This window comes from Pan troglodytes, chromosome 2 (genome assembly GCF_028858775.2).
Source record: "Pan troglodytes isolate AG18354 chromosome 2, NHGRI_mPanTro3-v2.0_pri, whole genome shotgun sequence".
NCBI classification, from domain to species: Eukaryota; Metazoa; Chordata; class Mammalia; order Primates; family Hominidae; genus Pan; species Pan troglodytes.
In genome coordinates, this window is record NC_086015.1 from 50,214,529 (window position 1) to 50,235,514 (window position 20,986).

General features: G+C 44.4%; 1 protein-coding gene across 1 annotated transcript; it reads right to left on the reverse strand.

Annotated features, from left to right (window-relative positions):
- Positions 1-565: 565 nt before the first annotated feature.
- On the reverse strand, positions 566-7,481 carry CCR1 (C-C motif chemokine receptor 1). The gene is made up of 2 exons (XM_516415.8): positions 7,123-7,481; positions 566-3,179 (listed from the first exon to the last, which is right to left on the reverse strand). The coding sequence occupies exon 2, from the start codon at positions 3,166-3,168 to the stop codon at positions 2,101-2,103; it is 1,068 nt and encodes a 355-aa protein (XP_516415.2). The 5' UTR covers positions 3,169-3,179; positions 7,123-7,481; the 3' UTR covers positions 566-2,100.
- Positions 7,482-20,986: the final 13,505 nt, after the last annotated feature.

Genomic DNA, 20,986 nt, shown 5'->3' on the forward strand with positions numbered 1-20,986 from the left:
CTAAGGCCTATATTTGTCTATATTTTCTGTGTGGGGGTGTAAGCCCAGGTGGCATGACCTCCTCTATCCCAGACGAAAGTTTTCAAGACCATCATGACACCAGCTTCTTTGTACAAAGACCACATGTGAACACAATTCCCACTGAAGGGGGCGGGTGGTTTGGTAAGAGTGCAGCTCTAGTGTCCACAAAAGGAGAAAAGTCAGCCCAATGGTGTCACTGTATTGTAAGGTGGGACACCCGTCAGCTTAGGGTGTCTTCTGACTGATGATTCCTTCTTCCCTTTTACTGCCTTGGCACCCTGAGCTCTGCAGTCCCCCCAACCCCCTGCCATGCTGCCTGGGCCCTGTTGGCATCCCTGTGTCTGTCTGGCTCACTGAGCTGAGCACCCTGCAAGAACAGACATTCCTCATGCACCAGTGTCTCTCATGGCTCAAGAGCTTGCTTTGAATGGAGCCCACAGTCATCACTGTTGGGTTGAACTGATTTGTGCAAGCAATAGTGGGTAAACAGATGGAGTAAATTAGGGTGCATCCCTGCCAAGGACTTCAGTGCAGGCACCAAAAACAATGCTTTGAAATGATTTATTCACCTGGGAAAGTGATCACAACTTGCTGCTAATTAAAACCAACAACAGAACAGTGAGTACAATTGAAGTCCATCATTGTTATTATCATAAATATGCACCCAACAAAAAACAAACTAAAAGAAAATACACTCAAAAGCACACAGTGGGCACATTTTGTCTTTGGGTAGTGGAAGTGTAGGTAATGTCAGTGTTTGGGGTTTTTCTTTGAATTTTTAAGCTGTTTTAGAAATAAGTTTTGTTATTAGGAAAATTATTTTTAAAGAAATATACATCTGAGGGAAAAGAGAACAAAGGCATGATAAATAAGGGGTCCTTGGTTGGAGATAATGCATCTAGAACATTTTGGATAAATAAGCTACTTTGAGTTAAGGGCCTTCTCGGCCTCCTACATCAACACAGAATCTCACCCCACCCTCCTAGTAGACACTTTCCTCCCAACCCCCTATCAGCTACAAATACTGTCAGCTTACACAGCAGGCCTTTTTTTTTTTTTTTTTTTTTTTTTTTTTGCTGACAAGTCCAAGATGGCAGTCGGAACTCTGACCCATAAAACCAGAAGGCTTGGATGAAGAACAAAAAGAAGGGAAACCAACCCTGCTTCCTTTTGCCTGTTATTAATCGCTGCAATAAAGCCATTAGAATCTACCAACATATCACCCAACTTGAAGAGAAGGGAGATTCTGAAAAATAGTCAGAAAAGAAGGGTAAATGGAAATGATGAGTTCCTCCCCTTTATGGCTATTTTAAGAAGCACACCATGTTATTCATATGGCCCGTGCTTAGCCCACTCCCTGAATTGTTTGATTTTAGTGGATATAAAAATTCTTCCTAAGGGCTTTCTTAGTTCCACTGCCAGCAGTAGTTCCCCATTTCTATTTCTCATTAGGTCTCAATTCTTCCATCATGAGTTCTATGTTCCCCAGGATTCCAAGAGCCCAAATCCTGCGGTGGGAGTGAAGGGGAGGCAGATGCTGGCTACTGATTGGCTCTGGGACTCAGAGTGGAGTCACTGTGGAAATCACTATTTCCAAGTTCTTTGGCAGTGGGAGGGTGGGGGGGTGGGTGATGGAAGAACAGAAATTCCTCATACATCAGTGTCTCCCATGGCTTAGGAGCTCACTTTGAATGGAGCCCACAGTCACCACTACTGGGTTTAATTGGTTTGTGCAAGCAATAGTGGGAAGTGGGTGACTTTGTTGACAAACGCTAATGGTCACAAATCTGAAATCTTGCTTGAGTCCAAGCCCTTCTCTGGTACACTTAGTCCCAGTCTCTGGAATATTTGGTTTTGCTCATTCATCTTCTTTCTACCAGGGGAGAAGTTCATGGAAAAGACTGAAGCCCCAGAAGCCTCAGAAGCCCCAGGCCACCATTACATTCCCTCTCTATCCCAAGTGGCTGTGACTCCATGCTGTGCCAAGAGTCAGAACCTGGCTGGGAGAGCCAGGCCGCTGGCTCAGTGTGCCTGGCAGGTCACGCCTGCTTATTTTGGGTTGGCCTCCTATGGTCTGAGTCAGAACCCAGCAGAGAGTTCATGCTCCCCTGTGGAGGGAGATGTGGAGCTGACCCTCTCCAGCCTGTCCACGGAGAGGAAGGGGAGCCATTTAACCAGGTGCACAGCCACACGCCTGTGGAACAACTGCCGCAGGTACTTCCGGAACCTCTCACCAACGAAGGCGTAGATCACTGGGTTGACACAGCAGTGCGTGTAGGCGATCACCTCCGTCACTTGCACAGCCAGGTCCAAATGTCTGCTCTGCTCACACTCATGGGTGAACAGGAAGTCTTGGAAAACAGAAATAAGTATAGTCAAATTGTAGGGGGTCCAAAAGAGAAAAAAGATGATCATGATGACAAAAATCAAACGGACAGCTTTGGATTTCTTCTCATTTGGTCGTCTTAGCAGAATCTTTATAATCCCTGTGTAGCAGATGATCATGACCAACAAAGGCAATACCAGCCCAAAGAGGTTCAGTTTCAGAGCCTGAAACAGCTTCCACTCTCGTAGGCTTTCATGAGGGAAGTGAAGGCTGCAGGTGTGGTGAGTGAATTCCCATTGGGTCTTGGAAAAGTATAAGCCTGGCATGGAAGCCAAGATGGCCAGGGCCCAAACGATGATGCTGGTGATGACACCAAAAGTGACGGTCCGTGCCCGCAAGGCAAACACGGCGTGGACGATGGCCAGGTACCTGTCAATCGTCAGCAGGATGATGAAAAAGATCTCGCTGTACAAGCCTGTGTAATAAAACCCAGAGAGGATCTTACACATGGCATCACCAAAAACCCAGTCATCCTTCAACTTGTAGTCGATCCAGAAGGGAAGCGTGAACAGGAAGAGCAGGTCAGAAATGGCCAGGTTCAGGAGGTAGATGCTGGTCATGTTTTTTAGCCTCTTGTATTGCACAAGGACCAGGACCACCAGGATGTTTCCAACCAGGCCAATGACAAATACCAAGGAGTACAGAGGGGGCAGCAGTTGGGCCCCAAAGGCCCTCTCGTTCACCTTCTGGCACGGAGTTGCATCCCCATAGTCAAACTCTGTGGTCGTGTCATAGTCCTCTGTGGTGTTTGGAGTTTCCATCCCGGCTTCTCCTACAGGTTAAAAAAAAAAAGATTTGTCTTTACTCTGCTACTAAAGGCAGTGGGCACTGGACAGTAAAGACAAGGGAGAGGTAACATTTTTTCAGCCACTCCGTAAATGTTTATTGAGTGCCTTCTGTGTACCATGCCCTGGGGACAAAATGGAGTATTAGAGAGACCCAGGTCCTCTCTGCCTTCTTGGAATCTTAATCTAACAGGGAGTGGAAGCAATAAGTAAATGAGTGCACAAATCATTAATTCAATCATTTCAGCAAAGAGTTTTGTAAGGGATAAGTTCAATGGGTGGAAAGCCAGAGGGAGACCTTACCATACTATTCATAACCAACACTTCCTAAGCACCCCCATGGGCTAGGCACTGGACTTAGGGTTAAAGAGCCCTGGAGGGGTCCCATTGTTGTTCTCATTTAAGAGGTGATGAAACAGAGGTTCAGAGTGGTTAGGAAACATGTTCAAGGACACACCTCTTGTGAGAACAGACCTGGAGCTCCAACCCAGCTATGCATCATTCTCATGCCCGGCCCTGACACCACTACGCTTTCCTGCCGCTGTCCCCGAGCAGTAGCTTTGCACTGTGGAGCCCACAGGAGGACTCTGAGAAGGAAAATGGTCCTGGCTCAGAGAAAGATACATGGCTTTTGGTCTAAGAAGATTCTCAGCCGAGAGTGACCTAGTACCCTTGGGGCACTTGGAAATGTGTGGGCATTTGTTGTTGTTGTCACCAAAACTGGGGGATGTTACCGTCATTTGGTAGGCAGGGCCAAGGATGTCCTACAGTGCAGAGATCATTCTACCCCAAACACCAATGGTGTTGCCATAGTGAAATCCTAGTAGGTCAACCACATTATTTTGGAGATGAGGACACTGAGGGCACCAGAGTGGGCTGAGCCTGACCCACATTGCACAGCCCTTAGGTGGCACAGGTAGATCTAAGGTCACTTTGCAGACCTCCTGAAGGAGAGGAAAGTGCAGGCAGAGAGGGGGGAGGTAACCTGGTCAGAAAAAGAGAAAACTGGGCATCAGGGGAGGAAGAGTTCAGAATGGTCTGGAGCTATGAGGTGATGTTACACAGTGACTAGCTGAATTCTGCTGAGATAAGCTCTTAGATATTTTTTCCCACGGATGCCTTAAAGCAAACAAAAATGAAACAAAAAAGAATCACTCTGTAGGTTGCCTTTGTAGGACTTCTCCCAGTCCCTGCTTTTTTGGCACTTGAATCCTTTCCAGTTGCTTATTAAAGATGCCTCCCCAAATGGAGCATGGGCTTTGGTGTAACCTACGAGCTTTGTGACTTTGGATGAATTATTTTACCTCTCTGAGCTTCATTCCTCATCTGCAATGTGGGAAAGCAACTCTTATCTTGCAAGGCTACTGTGAGGTAATGTATGAGAAAAGTGCCACCATCACCCTCCCACCACCACCACCTGGCAACAGCCAGGCCCCTTATTGAGGGCCTGGCAAGAGCCAGGCCAGGGCACTTTTCTTGGGGACCTTCCCTGAGAGACCTCCTTCACTGCAGGAGCCCTTCCCTAAGGCCTGTCACCACCAGCACATCCCAGGCACCAATGTCCAGGATGTCCCTGGCTGGCTGGTATACCCTGTCTCCCATCCCCCCTGCCAGATTTCTTTGTAGTTAATCTAGAAAGTGATTTTTCTTGATAACGGTGGACAATGATGGTCCCTTCCATGTGAATGACATTTGAAATTGTCAATCTATTGCCGCCAATCTAAATTGATTTGACCCAAATACCAATCAGTAAAGTAGGTGGCACCTACTTTATAATTTCTATCTTAACCTGGGTCTCTGGTGTTCTTCCTTCTACTCTCCTTAAGGAATGTTTCCTGCTTACACAATTCACATTTTTTCAATAGCCATTGTAAAGGAAATTAAGGCACATGGAGGGTATAGGGCACCCTGGCTGGAAAGGGAGATACTGTATTAGGGTGAGAAGTGAGGAGCTTTAATTTTTTATCAAACCCATCCCCTGGCCCACTCCTCCATCTCCAGAGAGATCCAATCAGCCCTCTTTCTGGAGAGAGTCAGGCTAACGGTCACTAACAAAGCTGTGTTGGCAGTTTCTAATTTCTGCAGCCACAGCCATTGCTGATGAGGGCAGACAGTTCAGTTTGATAGTCAGCACTTTTCGGTGGGCTGGCAGGTTAACAGTGGAAGTATGCAAACAGTTTGGAAAGCACAAAGAGCAGCTAGTGCAAGGCTGATCCCATGAGTCCAGTTTCTGGGAAGGTTTGGCAAAGGCAAAGGCAAGTTGGGTCAACATTGTCAGGTGGCATTTTAAACCGAGTCACCTCCATACACCCCCCTACCTCCAACCCATTTGTTATTTCCCCAACTTGTTAAGCCCCAGGCAACCACTCCAAGGCATGCTGTTCCTAAAGGGAGGTGATCTGGGGTGGGGCCCGAGAAGAGAAACCAAAGGACCATGTTGTCATCTAATCTGCCAGCCCTGCTGTAGTCTACTGCAGAAGTCTGCCTCAAGGCCACTGCACAGTGGTCAGCTATAGCCCTGGATCCTGGACCCTCCACTGCCAGTGTCTTCCAGCCTGGGAGTTGGTGAAGTCTCTGAGCAGAGATAAAGCAGTCTGTGATGGTGAAAGACACCCAGGCCTATGGTGCGCTGGCTGGCTTATACTGGTTTATAAGTGCCAATTGCGTGCATCTCTTCCCCACTCCACATTCAGCATGTTGGTAGCTTGAAACTGACCACAGTGGGGGCATTTATATCATGAAAATCAACAAATGTTATAAAGCAGGGATCTTTTCTTCAGAAGAGTCAGTTGTTGAACATTACCAGCACATCACTGCCCAGGCCCCACATTCTGAACAGTCCAGCACTGTCCCACTGCTCGGTGCGGGAACTAAAGGATCAGTGAGTGGCACATAGCCTGGTGCCAGGTTGTGCAAACTTTTGGGAGTTTCCATCTCTTCTTTGAAATCTGGGACCCACCAAGACCACCTATGAAGTAGATACCTATACGGAGCCACCATGCCCCTCTATCTTCAGAACAAAATCCTGACCTGTGTCTTTGTTAGTAGAGCAGAACAGATGCCCCCCAAGATCACCTGGCCAGCTCCTTGCCTTTGGGTGAGTGAAAGCCTACCTCTTCCAAAGATAGCAGTGCCAATTTTGAGGATCCTTGGTTCTAGTCTTCTTAAGAGATAGGTTCAGTATCAAATCATCCTTGCATCTGCCAAGATTTTTCTAACTAATATTTCCCTCTTGCTATAATTTCTTCATACACCATGTTTGGTTTTCCTTTACATGGGGGAATTTGGCAAGCAATTTTTTTTTTTTTTTTTTCCAGACAGTCTCTTGCTCTGTCGCCAGGCTGGAGTGTAGTGGTGCAATCTCAGCTCACTGCAACCTCCACCTCCCGGATTCAAGTGATTCTCCTGCCTCAGCCTCTTGAGTAGCTGGGACTACAGGCATGCGCCACCATGCCCGGCTAATTTTTATTTTTAGTAGAGACAGGGTTTCACCATGTGGCCAGGATTGTCTCCATCTCTTGACCTCATGATCCACCCGCCTCGGTCTCCCAAAGTGCTGGGATTACAGCCGTGAGCCACTGCGCCCAGCCAAGTAATTTCTTATTGAATAGGTTTCCACAGAAAACACCTTTTGTCCCTTAGTACTGACTGACTTTCTTAATCAGTAACCAACAGCCAATCCTTCAAGTAAGCTTCCTTTTTAGCAAAAAAGCCTATATTTCAACTGAGCACCCAGCTTTATAAATCCACCATTCTCAGTATTGCTACAGTATTAATTGCCTTGGAGATGCATCCATGGGCTACTTAGACATTTGCCCGGCCCTCAAAGAATTCCCCCTACCTTTGAGGAGCCCCTAGCTGCATGCATGTCTTTGAACAAGACTGCCCTCCACAGTAACAGATAAGACAGAAAAGACAAGTGACACTTACTCTGGTTCCAAGGGACTTTGTCCGTGAAGTCTTTGTTTCTGGGGCTTTCTGGGTTTTTATGAATTCAAGTTTCAAGGTCCTGACCAAGTAGGAAGTACTCAGCTTCCTGTGTGATGATGGAGAATTGGCTCCAGTTTCACAGTCTTTCAAAATGACAAGAAAGGGACAAAGTTCTTCTTTTTGTGTGGTTTGGTGCTCATGAATGGCCACAACGCCCACCAGTGGCCACTTCCTGGAAGCCAAGTTAACTGCGAGGATTTTCTCTGCTCACTCTGAGGCTCTTGAGTCTTGGCCCTGGGAGCTCAGCCTTAAGGGAATTGGGGGTAGGTGAAGCTGAGTTGGGTGAGGTGGGTGGCAGTGAGATGTTCCCAGAATGTTTGGAGCAATTAAAGTGTGGGATGTGTGTATGTGGGATGGGGGCAGGGCATAGAGCTCTTGTGGTCAGCGGCAGACTTCTTTTTTTTCTTCTTCTTAAAGATTGTGAATGGAAGGATTTAAACTGGAACCCTGAGTCCTGTTCCTCAAAACTAATTGACATGGGTGCTCACAGAGGCAGCAGCTTCTCTTTGGTACCCCATGCCCCTTGGCTTCTGGGAGCTCACTGTCCCTCTGCTCTCTGCTCCCCAAGTCCCTCCCCACCAAACCTCAGAGAGTGGCTTTGCCCCAGGAACCTCCAGCATGGAGGGAATATAGGTCTGTTGGTTATGTTTTGACCTTCCCTTTCTGATGCCCCATTCCTGCTTTATGTGATGGTCAAACATGGGCCAAGTTCAAATCCCAGCTCTCTACCTGTGACATGGGCAGATCACTCACCTTTCTAAATCTTGGTTCCTACTCTGCTAAATGAGAGTACTGAATGCTTACCTCAGAGGAGAAGCATGAAGTGAACTTGTACATGAAAAATGTCAGAGTGCCTGGCACAGTGAAAAATGTCTGACAAATGATGAGTACTGTGACTCTCCTCACAACTGCCAACACCTACTCTGCCTCTGCCCTTGTGTCTTCTATAAAGTGGGGACACCCCTAACCTTCCTCACGGCATTGCTACAAAGCACTGTTTCAGAAATCATCAGTGTGAATGTGCTTTGAAAAGATCACTTGTCTCTTCATGGTTCAGTTTCCTTATCTGTAAAATGAAGAATTCAGACAAGATGGCCTAAGCTTGACATCTGATCATCACTCAGCTTCACCCCGAAGAAATAAATGGGGGTCTGCATGTGCCTGGCTATTTGCAGTACTTTGCTGGTGGATCAGTTTCCAAAGAGAACAGAGGCTTGTGAGGCCTGCCTTTTCGTTGATCCTGTCTAAGGTAAGGGACACGGTCAGTACCTCATCCTTGACCAGGCTTCCAGCTCTGCTCTAGGTTTCATTTCACAGAGGGGATGTACCAGGCAAATCTGCTTGTTCATTGAACAAATATTTATTCAGTACTCACAATGTGCCAGACATTGTGTTAGGTGCTTGGGATATAGTGGTGAAGAAAGAGGCTGGATCCATTCTTTGAGAGCTTATAGCTTAGGAAGGATCACAAACAATTAACCAAGTTACCACAATGAGGAACAGCTTTTGTAGTGGCCTGGGAAATACCCTGGGCTAAGGAAGGGTGCATCGAGGGTGGGAAGGGGTGAGGAAGTCCTTTAGAGCAGTGGTTCTCAAAGTGAGGTCCCTGGACCAGCAGCATTCACATTCCCTGGGACGTTGCTAGCCATGCAAATTCTGGGGTTACATGCCAGATATACTGACTCAGAAATCCTGGGGATGCGGCCAAGCAATCCAGGTTTTGACAAAGACTGGCATATGATTCTGATGCATGCTTAAATTTGGGGGGCATGGATCTAGCTTAAATTTGGGGGGCATGGATCTAGATTTTCTCAATGCTTTTGGCTCAGAGTCCCATGTGATCTTTCTTCAGAAGAGTTAGGCTGGACCAGCTGTGAGCTAGGAAGCCTTCTTTCTCTCCTTAGCTCAAGGCCTAAACAAGAGGCTGCTCAGTTGCCTGCTCTGTCTCCCCTCCCACACCCACACTCAGGTCTCCTATGGCCTTGCAAACCCCTTAGTGCACACACCCCTCTCACCACAGCAGATGTGTACAACGGGGGCAGCACAGAGAGACAAGAGAGAAACCAGCAAAGAGGGATGACCTTGCTCCATCCATTTCTCTTAAAAGCCCTTTGACTCCTCTCCTTAAAAGCTGTAGTGTTCTCTCAAGGTTGCCATATTGTCCTTGATCCACATCAATGTTCCTCTTCCTTGGAGAGAAGGGGGAGATGTGGGCAGCTTCCTTTGCCCCAGAGAGGTTGCAGTGGAAGCCCAGCACTAAGCCAAACCCTGTCCTGGGACAGCCTTCCACCCCAGCCTTGGCACCAATGTTCAGGGAAGAGATGCAGGGGACCCTGCCAGTGGTGGATGTGGATGACTCTGTCTTTAACACCTGCAGAGCTCATGGACCCTGGCCGTCATCAGGTTCAACCTCATATTCAACTGCTGGGCCTTGTCTTCTGGCCACACACTCTCTCCAAATCAGCGATGGTGGGGAACTGAGGAGCCAGAGGCCATTGTGGAAGAACTCCAAGGAAACAATCTCCAGGTTATCACATCTAAAGCCTGAGCAAGATTTGAGGCTGGGAAGTGATGGATCCCAGAATTGGAAGAAGGTAGGTGAAACCAGTGTTGCCTCCGCTGTGTTAGAGTCACATGGAAGCTTGAAGGACAATTGACTCCTAGGCCCACCCCCAGATATTCTGATATACTTGGTCTAGGGTGCAGCCTGGGCATTGGAATTTTAATATGTAAAAAAATCTGAGAACTAGAATCCCTGGCCTAAAGCAATGGTTCTCTAATTTGAATATCCATCAGAATCTACAGAGGGCTTGTTAAAACAGATTTCTGGACTTATCTCCAGAGATTAAGTTCAGTAGGTCTGGAATGGGGCCTGAGAATTTACTTTTTTTTTTTTTTTTTAGACAAGGTCTTGCTCTGTCGCCCAGGCTGGAGTGCAGTAGCATGATCATGGCTCACTGCAGCCTCAACCTTCTGGGCTCAAGTGATCCTCCCACTTCAGTCTCCTAAGTAGCTGGAACCACAGGTGCATGGCACCACACCTGGCTAATTTGAAAAAATATGTATATATATATATGTAAAACATATATATATATTTTGTAGAAATGGGTGTCTTGCCATGTTGCCTAGGTTGGTCTCAAACTCCTGGGCTCTAGTGACCCTCTTGCCCCAGCCTCCCAAAGTGCTGGGATTACAGGTGTGACCTGTGATCCCACCATGCCTGACCTAGATTTGCATTTCTAATAAGTTTTGAGAACCACTGGTCTACAGGAATTCTCTGAGATGTAATTTGTTTATATTTGTAAGTACACAAAATATAAGGTGAAGAGCTAAGTTTGCCTACCCCTGGCCCCTTATTTCCCCCATTTCTCTTCCCAAAAGGAACAACAGTATCAGATTCTCATGTCACTTTGAACATAGAACACACACACACACACACTTTTTTTTACACAGGTGAGCGAATACAATACACGTTGTCTTCCATTGCTTTTGTCACTGAACCTCATACCCAGAAGATTCTTCTCCACCAGCAAGCACGTGGGAATAAGCATGTAGGCAGTGACTATAGCCTCTCGATGTGGTGGAAACAGAGAAATATCAATAAGGTGCACACCTGAAGATTCTAACCTTGAGTTTGTCTAGGTCTCTGATTCCTTAATTTGATACCCCCTCCTGTGTCAGCCCCATGACTTGGCCTGCTCATTCCTCCTCTTCCTTCTCACCTATTTATTTGCCTTTCATGACCTGCACACATCATCCATGGCATCCAATTTTGACTTGGCCCTGTTTCTGATTCTCCTTTCGTGACACAACCTCAACATTCCAGAAACCTTATGTTCTGATTTAAACAAGACAGGGCAGGACCCAGGCACCTCAACTGCATGGACCCTGGTGGTCACTGATGCAAACCTTTTAGGTTCGGTGGCTACATGAATAGGTTAATTTGGTGGTGCCGTGATCACAGAGATGTGAGATGTCCCTGTTGCCTAATCCTGGGGCACACTGTCTGCATGACGAAAGAGGTTGCTCCTGATCCCAGGCTATTTCCAGAACACCAAAGTCACATTGGTTACTGCCTCACAGATGGGCAAAAGTGGTTTTGGGAGATGTAAGAGGGTCTTAGGCAGTAGCACCCCAGGTCCCTCGACATCACCTCATTTCCCTCCTCTTGGCCCCCCTACCCCACTCCTCTTGTCTTGTCTAATTTCTTTCCCTAGCCTCTCTTGCCACCTCCCCTCCTCACTCCATACTTCTTCTATCCAGGTGGTCATTTTTCCTCCTGCATCTCTGCCTCTTTTTGCCTGCCTGGCCTCTGGCCTCTCCAAGGTGCTCTCTCACCTCCCATTCTACAAAGTCCAACTTGACAAACCAAGGAGAAAGGGGCCAAGACTTCTTTGCCCCCTCTCTCCCTACTCTCTGTCCTGCTCATCTATCCCACTGTGCTTCACCATGTCCCAAAGTGAAAGAGGGCATTGGGCACATCAGCGTGAGATCCCTCACCATGGATCATCCAAGAGGCTGCCTCCTCCCTGAAGCCTTCCCATCCTCCATGACAGGAAGTCATCAATGAAAGACTGATGTAGCACCTCTGAGGTTTTTAAGCTTCTTAGGGGGGTAGGGGGAGACCTGTGTTGAAACCTCATTATATAAATTGGGTACTTTTGACAGCAAATAACAAAGCAATGGACTCAAAATAGCTCAAAAAAGAAAAAGAAAAGAAATCATTGTTTTCTCACAAATCTAGATATTAGCTCTGGTTTGAAATTACTCTTTAACAGTCTCTTGTAATAATTCTTAATGATTTCACTATTCACATGTTTCTATTCGTCTTTACAGCCTAAAATACAACCTCAGAACTCAGGGGCTTGAAATCACAGTGACATTTTTTCTTGTGATTCTGTGAGTTAGATGAATCGTCCAAGGTGCTCTCACTCCCACATCTGGGGTTGGGGCCAGCTGTCAACTGTCAATTCACCTTTATGTGGCTGCTCATCCTCCAATCAGCTAGATAGACATGACATCTCATCTCTGTCTCAGGCCAGTTAAGAGAGTACAAAATAGAAGCTGTAAAGCATTTTAAGGCATAACCTCAGAAGTCACATGATGCTGCTTTTGCAAGTAAGTCACAAAGCCAAGCCACATTCAAGGAGTCAGGAAATAGAAACTACCTTTTTTGGAAAAGCTACAAAGTCAAATTGTAAAAGGCTGTGTGTACTAGGCTTGGAGGAGTTTGAGTCCGTAAATTATCTTCTACCACAATGCACAAATTTCCTCTAGTTCCGTAGCCAAGTAGTTCCTTGAACTTCATCCCTCTAATGGTCTTGTCTTCCCCATACCTCAGTCACGTATGCCCATGATCATAGCTCCTGAATCTTTCTATCACTAATATCTGTAGCTCTTCATACTTCCTGCTGCCAGCATCCAGCCTCTGACCACCACCTCCTACATTTACTACTCACTGCCTTCAGCACCTCAACTCCAACAGTTCTTTGACCCCAGTAAGACCTCCAGTCCATTGATATTTTAATTTTCCACTGACCTTCAGCCTTCTCATGCCCTTACTTCCCATCATCTTAAAAATCCATGAGCCATCATTACAGTCTCTCCCTTAAACACACCCTCAATTCCTTTGCTCTTTTCTGATCCTGTCATGCCCACTTGGCAAAATTTTGGTCCTAGTTAGATCCAGCTCCCCAACTTGCATCTGTGAAGTTAAATATGGCCAGAGAAAATCACACAACCACAGTGACTAGGGTGGCTCTAAATGATGATACCTGTATCCAAAGCATCCTTAATGCCCATCAACTGCATTCCCCTCTTTTAGACATTATTTCACACCTTTTGCCTTTTCCTTAAACCTCCAACACCACCTGTTATCCTCATTCTTAGCTGATGATCTTGTTTCCTATTTCACTGAGAAAATGAAAGCCATCAGAAGAAACTTTCTACAAGCCCCCACCTCTCACCTCCCCTGCTACCGGTCACTTTTTTCCTGGACACTTCTCTGCCTCCCACCTGTTACATGGCTGGATTCTCCATGTTCCTGTCTAAACCCATCCCTTCCGCTTGTGCAGGATCCCAACCTCTCTCACTCACTCAAGGACATTGCTCTATTGATTTTCTCTTATCTTGTCAGTTTTTCCTGCTCTATTGCATTATTCCTATCCGAGTTATTTAATTTAGCAGCTTCATCTGGGACCCAGGTTCCTCCCATCTTTCTGCTCTGACATGTTCAGACCACCTCTGCTCAGGGATGTGGCTGCTGGTGTCACACTGAGGTATGAGGACATCTAACAGAGAAAAGGGCTGCCTTTTCTTTTTGCCAATTTATAGAAATAAGGAGCCCTGATGTTCTGTGATAAAACAGCCACTTGTGAGGCAGATCCTCTGGGGAGACCAGGAGATAGTGCCTCCACCTTTCCTCCCTGGACAAGCAGAGGGTAATGGATGCTGCAGGACAGTGTGGATGATGTAGGGAAGCCCCTTCCCTCAGGTCTTCTGGCACAGTGAAGTGCTTAGCAGAAAGCAGACACTGGGGGGCAGGATTTGAGAGCCTGTGAATGAACCAAGAGCACATTATCCCCTTCCAATGTCCCTCCCTGTCCCCAAACACAGAAGTTTCTGGGGTGGTTCCTGCTGGCAGAGAGCCTGAGAGCATGGCCATTGTACCTGAAGAGGCTGGTGCCAAGAGCTGCCAACTAGAACCTGGTAGGTCTGTAATCTAAGTGCTCACAAGAATGGGGCAGTGGCTCATTGTGGTTTGAGCCTGGCAGGGGGGCAGGCAGGAATGAAGAGCTGATAATGATCCTTGTACTCCAAACCTAAGCTCCAGACAGTCACATGTATGTTCCTGTCACTTATTACATCCAGTCTGAGTGCTCATGCTGGTATTTGTTCCCTTACACCTCATCCATCACACAGCTATTAAGCATGTGTTCTCTCTGTCAAGCATGGAGTAGTTAAGAGTCCTAAAAGTTGAATTAGGTAGGGCCTGGAAGTAGTGTTATGCAAGGTGAGGTATGTGAACCAGCAGCATCTGTGTCACCTGGGAGCTTGGTGGAAATGAAGGTTCTCAGGCCCCATTGAAGGTTAGACCCAGGAATCTGTGTTTTAACAAGTCCTCCATGTGCTTCTTATTTATGCTAGAGTTTGAGAATCAGTGCTGGACCCTGCTGTTCAAAGTGATGGCAAAACCTGAGAGCTTACCAGAAATGCAGACTCTCAGGCCCCACCACAGGTTTACTGGGTGGGAGTCTGCATTTTTATCAGATCCCCAAGGGATTTGTTTGCACACGACAGTGTGAGACACCCTGGTCTAGAGGATCATGGTCTAGCGGGATAGAAGTCTGTATAGGGTTCAAGAGATACAAAAAGGAAGTTAGCTGGAGTCAAAAACACTTTGCATCGATGTTTACCCTGGGGCTAGAGAAATGAATTGGAGTCTGCCAGAGGACCAAGAGGGCTGGAGATGAATGAACGGTGCCACAGAGCAACCCAGCACACCCCAGCACATTTCAGCTTGTAGATGTTCAGTAAACATTTTTTGGTTGGTCATGGGCTGTAGGGAGCAGGCTCACTAGGCTGCCCCTATAGATGGCTACTTCTGAGACCCAACCTGCAGCTTCACTTCATGGGAATAGCCAGAATCTGGGAGTCAGACACCTGACTTCAGATCTGGTTCCAGCACTGAGTTGGTGAAGCTGTGGAGGAAGAGTCATGCCTGCCTATTGCTGATGGGAGGGGAAATTGGGTCCCACTCCATGGAGGGCTGTTTGGCAATAGCTATCGGAATTTGAAGTGTATGCATTTTTTATTCCAGCAAATCCACTTTTATGAATTTATCTTACAAATATTTACACATGTGGCAGAAGATACAGATTATAGGCACGTTCACTGCAATGTAAGGGACTGATTAAGTCCCCCTGGAATGCTATGCAACTTTATGTGTTGACACGAAACGCCCCCCAGGTTGGAGTGCCAAGTGAATGAGCAAGGACCTTGTACTATGTACACACTGCACACATTGGGTGAGCTTGAAGGCACCTGTGTCTCTGGAAGAATAATTGGTGTGCCTGAGGAAGAAAGGGAATCTAAAACTTATCTGAGAACGTATCTGAGGGAATAATTGAGGAAAATTTCTCCAGTCTTGCTAGTGATCTAGAAATCCAAATACAAGAAGCTCAAAGAACACCTGGAAAATTCATCACAAAAAGATCATCGTCTAGGCACCTAGTCATCAAGTTACCTAAAGTCAAGATGAAGGAAAGACTCTTAAGAGCTGTGAGGCAAAAACCTCAGCTTCTCCTTTATAGGTAATCTATAATGAAAACCTATCAGATTAACAGCAGAATTCTCAGCAGAAACCCTGCAAGTCAGAAGATGTTGGGGTCCTATCTTTTGCCTCCTTAAAATAATTATCACCCTAGAGTGTTGGATCCAATCCAACTAAGCTTCATTAATAAAGGAAGATAAAGTATTTTTCAGGTAAACAAATGCTGAGAGAATTCACCACTACCAAGCCAGCACTACAAGAACTGCTAAAAAGAAGTCCTAAATTGTGAAATAAAACCTCAAAATATACCAAAATAGAACCTACTTAAAGTGAAAATCTCACAGGACCTATAAAACAATAACACAATGAAAAAAAGGTATCAGGCAACAACTAGCATGATGAATAGAACAGTACCTCACATCTCAATACTAACATTGAATGTAAGTGGCCTAAATGCTTTACTTAAAAGAAACAGAATGACAGATAGATAAAAATCCACCAAACTCACATAAACTTAAGGTAAAGTGAGGGGGAGGGAAGACATTCCATGCAAATGGAAACCAAAAGCAAGCAATAGTAGCTATTCTTACATCAGTCAAAAGAGACTTAAAACCAACAACAGTTAAAAAAGACAAAGAGAAACATTATGTAATGATAAAAGTATTAGTCCAACAGGAAAATATCACAATCCTAGATATATATGCACCTAACACTGGAGCTCCCAAATTTATAAGACAATTACTACTAGACCTGAGAAATGAGATTGATGGCAACACAATAGTCGTAGGGGGAGTCAGTACTCTTCTGACAGTACTAAACAGGTCATCAAGATAGAAAGTCAACAAAGAAACATTAGACTTAAACTGTACCCTAGAACAAATGGACCTTACAGATATTTACAGAACATTCTACCCAACAACTGCAGAATATACATTCTTTTCATCAGCTCATGGAACATTCTCCAAGATAGACTATATGATAGGCCACAAAATAAGTTTCAATAAATTTAAGAAAATCAAAATTGTATCAAGTACTCCGTCAGACCACAGTGGAATAAAACTGGAAATTAAAAGTTAAAAGGAACTGCCAAAACTACACAAATACATGGAAATTAAATAATCTGCTCCCAAATGATCCTTGGGTTAACTATAAAATCAAGAGGGAAATTTAGCAATTCTTTGGACTGAATGACAATAGTAACAAAACTGATCAAAACCTCTGGGATACAGCAAAAGCGGTGCTAAGAGGAAAGTTCATAGCATTAAACCCCTACATCAAAAAGTCTGAAACAGCACAAATAGACACCCTAAGGCCACACCTCAAGGAACCAGAGAAACAAGAACAAATCAAACCTGAACCAAGCAGAAGGAAAGAAATACAAAGATCAGAGCAGAACTAAATAAAATTGAAACAAACAAAAAAAATACAAAAGCTAAATGAAACAAAAAGTCGGTTCTTTGAAAAGATAAGCAAAATCGATAGACCATTAGCAAGATTAACCAAGAAAAGAAGAGAGAAGTTTCAAATAAGCTCAATTAGAAATGAAATGGGAGATACTACAAATGATGCCACAGAAATGCAAAAGATTATTCAAGGCTACTATAAGCAAGCTTATATGCACAAACTAGAAAACCTAGAGGAGATGGATAAATTCCTAGAAATGTACCACCCTCCTAGATTAAACCAGGAAGAAATAGAAACTCTGAACAGACCAATAACAAGCAGCAAGATTAAAACGGTAATTTTAAAAATTGCCAACAAAAAAAAAAGTCTAGGACCAGATGGATTGACAGCTTGAATTCTATCAGGCATTCAAAGAAGAATTGGCACCAATACTACTGAAACTATTCCAAAAAATAGAGAAAGAAGGAATCCTCCCTAAATCATTCTATGAAGCTAGTATTACCCTAATACCAAAACCAGGAAATGACGTAATGAAAAAAGAAAATTACTGATCAATATCCCTCATGAATGTGGATGCAAAAATCCTCAACAAAACACTAGGTAACCGAATTCAACAGGATATCAAAAAGGTAATGCACCATAATCAAGTGGGTTTCATACCCGGGAGGCAGGGCTGATTTAACATATGTAAGTCAATAAATGTGATATACCACGTAAACAGAAGTAAAAACAAAAATCATATAATCATCTCAATGGATGCAGAAAAAGTATTTGACAAAATCCAGCCTCCATTTATGATTAAAACCCTTAGCAAAATCAGCATAGAAGGGACATACCATAAGGTAATCAAAGCCGTCTATGACAAACCCACAGCTAACATTATACTGAAAAGGGAAAAGTTGAAAGCATTTTCTCTGAGAACTGGAACAAGACAAGGATGCCCACTTTCACACTTCTATTCAACATATTACTGGAAGTTCTAGCCAGAGCAGTCAGACAAGAGAAAGAAATAAAGGGCATCCAAATTAGTAATGAAGAAGTCAAACTGTCGCTGTTTGCCCATGATATGATCATATACCTAGAAAACTCTAAAGACTCATCCAAAAAGCTCCTAGATCTGATAAAGGAATTCAGTAAAGTTTCAGGATACAAAATCAATGTATAAAAATCAGTAGCACTGCTATACACCAACAGCAACCAAGCTGAGAATCAAATCAAAACCTCAACCCCTTTTATAACAGCTGCAAAAAATAATATTATAAAATACTTAGGAATATACCTAATCAAAGAGGTGAAAGATCTCTACAGGGAAAACTACCAAACACTGCTGAATGAAATCATAGATGACACAAACAAATAGAAACACATCCCATGCTCATGGACGGATAGAATCAATGTTATGAAAATGACCATACTGCCTAAAGCAATCTATAAATTCAATGCAATTCTCATCAAAATGTCATCATCATTCTTCACAGAACTAGAAAAAAAATCCTATAATTCATATGGAACCAAAAAAGAGCCCACATAGCCAAAGCAAGACTAAACAAAAAGAACAAATCTGGAGGCCTCACATTACCCAACTTCAAACTATACTACAAGGCTATAGTTACCAAAACAGCATGGTACTGGTATAAAAATAGGCACAGGCACATAGACCAATGGAACAGAATAGAGAACCCAGAAATAAAGCCAAATACTTACAACCAACTGATCTTTGACAAAGCAAACAAAAACATAAAGTGGGGAAAGGACACCCTTTCCAGCGAATGGTGCTGGGATAATTGTCAAACCACATGTAGAAGAATGAAACTGAATCCTCATCTCTCACCTTAGACAAAAATCATCTCAAGATGGATAAAAGACTTAAATCTAAGACCTGAAACCATGAAAAGTCTAGAAGATAACATCAGAAGAACTCTCCTAGACATTGGCCTAAGCAAAGAGTTCATGTCCAAGAACCCAAAAGCAAATGCAACAAAAACAAAGATAAATAGATGGGACTGAATTAAACTGAAAAGCTTCTGCATAGCAAAAGTAATAATCAGCAGAGTAAACAGACAACCCACAGAGTGGGAGAAAATCTTTGCAAACTATGCATCTAACAAAATGGTGAATATCCAGAATTTACAAGGAACTCAAATCAGCAAGAAAAGAACAAATAATCCCATCAAAAAGTGGGCTAAGGACATGAGTAGACAATTCTGAAAAGAAGATACACAAGTGGACAACAAACATATGAAAAAATGCTGAACATCACTAATTATCAGGGAAATGCAAATCAAAACCACAATGCAATATCACCTTACTCCTGCAAGAATGGCATAATTAAAAAATCAAAAAATAATAGATAATAATAATAGATGTTGGCAGGGATGTGGTGAAAAGAGAATACTTTTACACTGCTGGTGGGCATGTAAACTAGTACAACCACTATAGAAAACAGTATGGAGATTCCTTAAAGAACCAAAAGTAGAACTACCATTTGAATCAGCAATCCCACTACTGGGTATCTACCCGGAGGAAAAGAAGTCGTTACAATGAAAAAGGCACCTGCACATGCATCTTTATAGCAGCGCAATTCACAATTGCAAAAATATGGAACCAAAGTAAATGTCCGTCAACTAATGAGTGGATAAAGAAAATGTGATATACATATACCATGGAATTCTACTCAGCCACAAAAAGGAACAAAATAATGTCATTCCCAGCAACCTGGATGGAGTTGGAGACCATTATTCCAAGTGAAGTAACTCAGGAGTGGAAAACCAAACATCCTATGGTCTCACCTATAAGTGGAAGCTATGCTATGAGGATATAAAGGCATCAGAATGACATAATGGACTCTGGAGACTTAGACGGAAGGGTGGGAAAGAGACAAGGGATTAAAGACTACACGCTGGGTGCAGTGTACACTGCTTAGGTGATGGGGGTACCAAAATCTCAGAAATCACACCTAAGGAACTTATCCATGTAACCAAACACCACCTGTTCCCCAAAAACTATTGAAATAATAAAATAAAATGATACACATGAAGAATTTAGCAAATAATGTAAACTCAACAAACTCTGTTATTATGGTTACCTAAACTCTGTTAGACTCAGACTACCCACCTTCGCCTTAGTGATATTAAGTTCACAACTTGAACTTGGCCACGGAGAGTATTTACACCAAGGACATTGGAAACTGATGCTATTATATCAGGCATGTTGTGCCTGTTTTGATTCTTCCTCCAGAAAGCTGGTTGTTAAACATTTACCAGCACACCATTGCAGAGTACCTATAGGCCATGAATGTACAGGGAAGATGTTTGCATTTCTTTCATCTTAAGTCTTCAAGGACAAATGGATCTGACAACAGCAACAAATACTGTATCTGAGTTTATATAAATCTTTGGTTTCAGCAGAAATAGCTTTTACTTGAATATCTGCTCTTCCCACTAGTAGCTGGGGCCTGATTCCCTAGTTGTAGGGGTATTCCTGCACATGCAAGATGCACCCCTCACATGCCCCCCGCAGCCCAGTCCTTCACAGAGAGGTCCTGACCTTGGCTGGGCTATGGTTCAAGTCACACAAACAGTTCAAACCACACGGCTCTGCCTGCAGTTGAGGCATCTTGAACCCAATTTGCACTTCCCTTTTCTAGACTTTTAGTCTTATTCCTGTCTTCCTTTTCCCTCTGTGGGTTATTTTGGGGGGTGGGTTGGAGTAGGGCTATTTTGTTTTGCTTAAGCCTTCATTTTTGAGCTTGCTTTCCTCCAAGCACCCCTGGCAGGTTTCCGGTTGTTGAAATGCACATTCACTTCTTCCAAAGGATCATCCTGTGTTCTTTTGCCCCTTGCAAAGCAGACCTACCCAAGACCACTGAAGACAAAGAAGGGGGTCCATGAAGGAGTGTGTCTGGGCCCCTGACTGACCGCCACCCCGCACTTAGCTCTGCCTGCCTTTCCTCCTCCCGTGTGCCCCCTAGTCCCTCCCCAGCCCCTCTCTTGCCACTGCTGTCCACACAATTTCCCACAGGCTTCCTCCACACAAACTGGCACTGAAGATTCCCCCTGAGGACTGGGCAGGAGCCCTGAAGGTCAGATAGGCAGGCCTCCCAGGCTGTCCCACTCTCTAGGACAATAA

Coding starts and splice junctions, on each gene's coding strand:
- CCR1 (XM_516415.8), bottom strand. CDS start 3,168: ATGGAAACTCCAAACACCACAGAGGACTATGACACGACCACAGAGTTT.